General features: G+C 41.4%; 1 protein-coding gene across 1 annotated transcript in view; it reads left to right on the top strand.

Annotated features, from left to right (window-relative positions):
• CDC20B (cell division cycle 20B) overlaps positions 1-7174 on the top strand; it is a 21036-nt gene that overhangs the window by 695 nt on the left and 13167 nt on the right. Inside the window, exons 2-3 of the mRNA XM_009894224.1 lie at positions 1303-1424; positions 5248-5347. Of these exons, the coding sequence (XP_009892526.1) occupies positions 1303-1424; positions 5248-5347 (222 nt within the window). The remainder of the gene's footprint in view (positions 1-1302; positions 1425-5247; positions 5348-7174) is intronic.

Raw genomic sequence — 7174 nt, 5'->3', positions numbered from 1 at the left:
GGAAAGAGAAAATAAAGTCTCATCCCCAACCAAGCCATGCCTGGTGCAGGCCAGTCTTTTTTTCCCTGTGGTGGGAGCTGGATTGGCATGGGTTTAAGTTGCACTGGGCTGTAACAATGCACAAAATTGGTTGCTGCAGCTTCATAATCTGGAATAGTTAACTGACAGGAGAGCAGGAGAATTCATACAGGTCTCTGTCCTTCCCTTCCTTCTGCTTCTCCTTTGCCTTACCACAGACCCATCCGTAACTGCAGAACTTCGACCAGTCTGCGTGCTTGGATGTGGTATAGTGTACACTCACTGAAGGAGAGGCTTGCCCTGCGCTGGTGTCTCTCCAATGTTTAAGGCTTCAGATATTGACAAAGGGACAACGGCTAAGGGATACTTACACTCAGTTCACCTTAGGGAGTGATGCACCTGAGAGCATTAGATGATGTACCTTCAGAGCACAGATCAAACTTTCAGTACTCTGACTTGGTCTGGAGAAGAACTGACTCTAGCGGTGGCTGTTTCTGTCTCTCAACAACAGAGGGAGCTGGCAGAAGGTTAAATGAGCCTTTCAGCCCAGTCACTGATGCTTCCAGCAGTGCTAGGGGAAAGTGGGGAAAGGTTTACAAAGTGCAAATACAAGAAGAGCTTCCTGGGAGATCTAGGGAACTATACAAGGCTCATTTCTTGATTGGTAATTGAAATATTTAGAGAGCAAATAAAAGATGCTGTTTAGTTTTGAGAATGTGTTCCCACAATGCCATCCATGCCTGTTGGTCAGAAAGCAATTCTGTCTTTTGCCAAGCAGAACACCAGAGCTGTTGGTAATACATGCTCAGCTCTAGGAAACTCGGGTTCTAAAACAAAGTGAAGTATTCCCTCCTTCAGTTTCTTGAACAGAAGGTCCTGCATGCTCTCTCCACTGGCAGTGGTGAAAGCATGCATGGTTCTGGGAAGTCAGATACTGATTTCCTATGGGGTAGCATCCTGTGTAACCAGTCAATAAATCTAAGGCTGGGTATGAGCTGCAGCAGTAAACAGGCTCATGTTATAAAGGGAATGATCAATCTGACCTTTTTTAGACATCTCTTCTAGGGTAAGATGAATAGTACTGTAGAAATGTCTCTCTTCAGTGACAAAACAAAAGCAGGGTGACTGGTTCAAATGTTGGTATTTGCATTGTCCCACTTAGTGTGTCAGATCTGCTTGTAGAATACTGCTACTATGAAATCAGCACTACTCTGAAAAGTATTTGACAAATATCTGTGTGTATGGTTTTTAAACGTATTGTTTCCATTAAAATTGTTTTTCCAGTGACACCTCAGGTGCTTAAGAAACTCTCCATCATGAAAACTGTTGTGACTTTACCTAGCAGTCATGCTGCAGAAGGCTTGGAAGGGAGGAATAACGTGAGAGCTGAAATAGAAAAGAAACAGGTGAGTAATGCAACATTCAAATGCAGAGGTAGGGTTATTTACTTTCCTGATTTTTTTTTTTTTTTTTCTCAGCTTATCTTTGGCCTGGAATCTGTTATGCTGATACTAGCTTATTGACATGGAGAACAATAAAAAGAGGAGGTCCATTTAGGAAATGTCTGCTAGAGAAATGTCAGGAGCAATTGCTTTGTCATTTATTTGATTCAGCTTCTCTCCCCTTCCTCCAGGCTATCGTCCTGCTAACTAAAATCGAAACCAAGCTAATGAAGACCTCAAGATACGTTTGTTACCTCTGAGGGGAAACATATATTGTAAAAAATACGCATGAAAAACATGAATGACTCAGTTTTTCACTTACCTTAATAACCACTATGTGTGAAGAAGATCACTTCTTCAGTTGTGCAGGATGTAGTTATTCATTTTGTCACGTAGACAGAATGAGATGCTACGACAAATTTGCCAAAAAGTGTCTTTCTGAGAATAAAATATGTTGTCATGACAATAGAAGTTCAGATTCTTGGCCAAGGATGAAAGAACACATAGAATCTGCCTAACATTTGAAACAAAGACTTCAGATCACTTTGCATTTAGGTGTTGCTTTCTATTGCTGTACACTTTATTCCTTAATTTTTCCTAGGGGACACTGAAACATTTTTTTTTTGGGCATTATCCATTGCTTTTTGTTCACCTTAAATAAACCTATGTTCCAGCCACCCATCTGTTTCTGTTCACTAACGTCTTGAAAATTGACTTCTCATGTTAAGCATGGTGATACTTGTCTGCGTTAGTAGAAGTTATTACCATAACCTTGCACTCAAAACCAGCTCTTTATTTTAGTGCTATCTAATTGTGACTGTTTATATAGTTGTAAACTTTTAGTCAGTGACCATGCTTTTTCCTGTACTCTCCTTTCCTTGATTGCACCACTTGCAAGGTCAGTACTGAAGATGCTGATAGCTGTTTTCACGTGACTACTTTTTTGATCATAGCTGTTGAGTTAAGGATGTTTCAGAGATGCGTACTCAATGTCCTTGCTCATAGTGGTTTATAATCCTTCATTAATATTATTGAGAAGTTTCTATGAGTGTATCAAGCTCAATTTCTAAGAAAATGAGGTATTGTCAGCAAGGTGGGCTAACAGGCTTGTTGATTGATATATTCTAATAGTTGTACTCTTGAAGGTCATTGGATGTTGGAAAAAGACCATGCTTTTACATCATTCTGGAAAGCTGGTCCTTGGGGCAATTGGTTTCCTTTCTAAATAAGCAAAATAGTCTGGAAAATCCACCTTTCAACAACAGTGCTTCCTCCATGGTCTAATTGGAAAGTCTGTGAATTTTAGACGTGTTATAATACACAGCTCAATGGGTTTAGAAGGCTCCTGGGAGACCTTACAGCATCCTTCCAGTACCTAAAGGGGGCCTACAGGAAAGATGGAGAGGGATTCCTTATCAGGGAGTGTAGTGATAGGACAAGGGGTAACAGTTTTAAACTGAAAGAGGGTAGATTTAAATTAGATATTGGGAAGAAAATTTTCACTATGAGGGTGGTGAAGCACTGGAACAGGTTGCCCGGGGAAGTTGTGGGTGCCCCATCCCTGGAAGTGTTCAAGGCCAGGTTCGATGGGGCTTTGAGCACCCTGGTCTAGTGGGAGGTGTCCCTGCCTGGGTATTGGAACTAGATGACATTTAAGGTACCTTCCAACCCAAACCATTCTATGAAAAAGTCTGTCCCCACCTTTCTTACAAGCTCCCTTTAAGTACTGAAAGGATGCAATAAGGTCTCCCCAGAGGCTTTTCTTCTCCAGGCCGAATAACCCCAACTCTCTCAGCCTCTCCTCACAGGAGAGGTTCTTTGTCCCTCTGATCATTTTTGTGGCCCTCTTCTGGATCCATTCCAACAGGTCCATGTCTTTCCTGTGCTGGTGCCGAGGGCTCCAGAGCTAGAGCATCACGAGAGCAGAATCTGGGGGGTCAGAATCACCACCCTCGACCTGCTGGCCATGCTTGTTTTGATGCAGCCAAGTATATGATTGGCTTTCTGGTCTGCAAGCACACATTGCCGACTCACGTCCAGCTTTCCATCCACCAGCACCCCCAAGTCCTTCTTGGCAGGGCTGTTCTCAATCCCTTCATCCCCCAGCCTGTATTGATACTGGGGGTTGCCCTGAACCCAGGTACAGGACCCTGGACTTGGCTTTGTTGATATGAACCATGCGTCAGTCATTCATCTCTACAGTGAAGCGACTTACTTAGAATTAGACTGTAATTTACAAGCAGGAGTTGAGTTAAAACCAAGATGGTCAGAGTTCTACATCAAGGACCGCAACCACTTTGTAAAAGTATGATGTGGGGCTCTTTGAGATAACATTGTGGGATGACCAAAACCAAAGTTCTTTATAAAAGCATTTGGAAGTCAGAAAATCTATGAATCTTCTTAGCTGTAGTAATTAATGACTATTTAATTTGTGCTGCCTAGTAGCATAAAGGGATGGAATGCATTGAAAAAAAAATCTTCTCACGTTCCAGTGAATGTGTGTGGTCTCTTTGTGGGCCAAAAGATTACTTCCTTGTATACACAGTTGGTTTTCCAGAGAAATGTCTGCACTTACTTTAGAGGGACACAGATCCAAGCAATCTGATTAGCTTTCTGCCAGGTTGTCTATATAAATCATACAGAAAGTGCCTCTCAAAGCTGAAGGCCTGCTGTAGAACAGCTGGGATATATAAAGAAGGAACACTTTTCCCAGCTATGTTTTTGTAAGATGTTTCTTATCATGATTGCAGCAGGGTTTTGAAGAAGAGTAGCGCTGAGTGTGCTTGGAAGGATAGATTTCACAGACATTGGATGAAGAACATACTAATCTTGAGTGGCTGGTAAAAACATCAGCTGCATTTCCACCTGACTGTAAATAAAGAATTACAGACCAAACAGACAACTGGCGTCAAGAGCATTCAACTCAGGGACGTTGTGAAGAAATGCATATTAGTAGGGATTGGTGAAGAGATTCACATCCTGTGTGAGCTGATCTGAGCCTTTGCCTGAATCTTGGATAAAGGCCTAAGCTAATTTTTTTCAAAAAAAGAGTAAGTTCCAATAAAATTCAGGTCTGCCTTTTCTTATCTTTGTCTGCTGCATCATCTGCTTCTTTGTCACCCATGGAAATGATGAAGTAATTAAAAAAATCTTACTCCTCAGAGACACATTGTATAAATTTTAAGTTTCATAATGTAATTCTGGTTTAAGGAATGGGATCATGGAGTCCAGGCTCTGGGACCCTGGTTTGAGAGAGGACTGACATCTAGTAGGTCTCATGCTGGAATCAATAATCTGCAGTGTATGCACCACAAAACTGGTCTTCCCTCATAGAGCAAGCCTGAGGCATCAGACTTACTGTCTGCGTTCAAAAAACATGGAATTGTATGCTGGTAAAATGAGCCCAAATGCCAATTCAGAAGAGGAGAAGAGGGCATTAAGGTTGGGCAGGTGACCTGTGGTCGTACACACAGATGTACAGGGCCTATGACCTCTTCCACTGGTAAAATGGCCTTGTTCAAACAGCTTTGTCAGAGTTTGTGCGATCATTAGCAGTGAATTGGTGTTTTATGGAAGGAAAAATAGTGGCTCAAGGAAGAGCACATGATTTGGACACTGCTCATCTGTATTTTTTACTGGTCTCCCATCCAAGAAACAAGCTGTTTTGAAACTTTTATGTAGTGAATGTTAAGCCCTTTGATGTGAGTTGTGTTGTCTATGATGCTTACATACAGTTTTGTGACAGATTTCTTCATTCAGTCATGTTTTCACTTCAATGTCTTGGCAGAAATGTCCTTCTCAGCTTCCAGTGGTCCAGGAGGTTGGATATAGCATTGCAGAAAGTGGTGACATGAAGGTCTGTGAAAATACCGGTTGCACCTGGAAAGGTATGCTCCAATATAGCAAATATTCTCATGCACACTGAACAGTAAGATATAGCAGGCTGCATTTATACTGGAAAAGCAAGTGTTACAGAATAATACAAAGTGGCTGAGATCTATGCTGCTTCGGGCTACTTCTAGAGTTCCTGCCGCCTGTGAAGAGAGAGTATTCCACCTCTTCCAGTATGGTTAACCCCTAGTGTTCTACCTGGCTCTCCTTTGGGCCCCATCTAATGCATTAGTGGCCTGAAAATATTAATTTTCTTTCCGCTTTTCAATTTCAGAACCCTGCAAATAATGTGGGGTTTTGCTGCAGAATGGGCACAGGATACGTATCACATGGACTTGGGTACATGAGAGTGTGAGACATGCAGAGATGGTGGGGTCTCGTTCCTCCTACCTTTAAGGTAGCTGGAGCAAACTGTCCCCAGCTCTGCCTCTGGTTTCATCTGCGGATGAGTTGGTTAATTTGCTCCAAAAGATATCCTAGGAATGAATGAGCATAAGGGAGTGTGAATGATCAGGTGACTGGAAAACAGGTGAGATGTGAGGAGCTAAGCTGTGAAATAATACAAATGTTCCCAGTTATTTGAGTATGAGGCAGTTCATTAAATATCGGACCAATATTTTATTGTGTTCTGTCTTGGAGAGACGATTTGTTTTGGTGATCTGGCTATTTCTGGGTACAGTGGGTTCTTGCCAGTCAGGGCCTGATTTGTGCTCGTGTAAAACAGTGAGAAACAGCTTCTTTATGAATCTGAGTTCAGCTCCTGTAGAAGAAACTGGGGGCTATGTTGTAGATTTATATATTCCTTTGTTGTTCTTCAGCTTCTTTATGAATCTGAGTTCAGCTCCTATAGAAGAAATTGGGGGCTATGTGGTAGATTTATATATTCCTTTGTTGCTCTTCTCCATGCAAATAAGGCTTACTTCAGAGCAGTCAGTAGCAACAGTACAGGGATTGATCACAGTGGGTTTTTTTCTTGGTGGCAAATGAATATAGTTATCAGGAATATCGGGTTTTATTCCACCCACCCACTTGTTGATCAAGTGGTCTGATGTGACAGTACTGACTACTTACCACTTCCTGGGTCTCATTTTGAGAAGTGACACAGGCTTGTGAGAGCCAAAATTGTATCAAAATTCGGTGATATCTACTAATATCTATGCAAAATTACACAAAATAGTGTAATGAAGCTTAATTTCTTCTAATTAGAAAGCTTGTTATGCACATTCATGTGTCTATGAAGTAGGTGAGTAGAGCTGAAAGCGTGATCAGTATGAATTTGGGGTAGATGAATTACTCATGAGAGGAGAGAAATCTGAAGTGAATTACAGATTGTCATTGTTTATATCTCACAGCTCAATACCAGCTACCAATGTTAAAGAAGAAAAACACTTTCAGAGTGTTTCAGAAGCATTGCCATTGATCCAACTGTTACAATTAAGTGCTTTAGTTTTCCTGAGTTATCTTACTTGGCTGGGTTCAGAAAGGTTAGGTAAAGTTTTAAAAAAATAACAAAAAATCTACGTATTAGAAATGTAGAGTTTTCTGTACAGAGAAATCTCATTTCAGTGATATTAGACCATTTTAGGGTCAAAGTGCAGTGTTACATATCCCATTGGGCAGGTCTGAGGGGGTCGTTCCTGCAAGCGTGCTTGATTGTTTAACTGAACAAAATTTTAGATACAGAAGAAAAACACTGTGGCGTGCTTCTTGCTTATCTTCAGTCTTTATTTGGGGAGACAGGGGGTACCACAGCTGAGAGGGGAAACATTTGTTGTTTGACAGAAATGAATTTTGGATAGGGGGAAAGATTAAGAACAGTGTAG

Source organism: Charadrius vociferus, unplaced genomic scaffold, assembly GCF_000708025.1.
Source record: "Charadrius vociferus isolate BGI_N301 unplaced genomic scaffold, ASM70802v2 scaffold70, whole genome shotgun sequence".
NCBI classification, from domain to species: domain Eukaryota; kingdom Metazoa; phylum Chordata; class Aves; order Charadriiformes; family Charadriidae; genus Charadrius; species Charadrius vociferus.
Note: the sequence above shows the minus strand (reverse complement) of the source record. Positions and strands in the feature narration are given on the sequence as shown.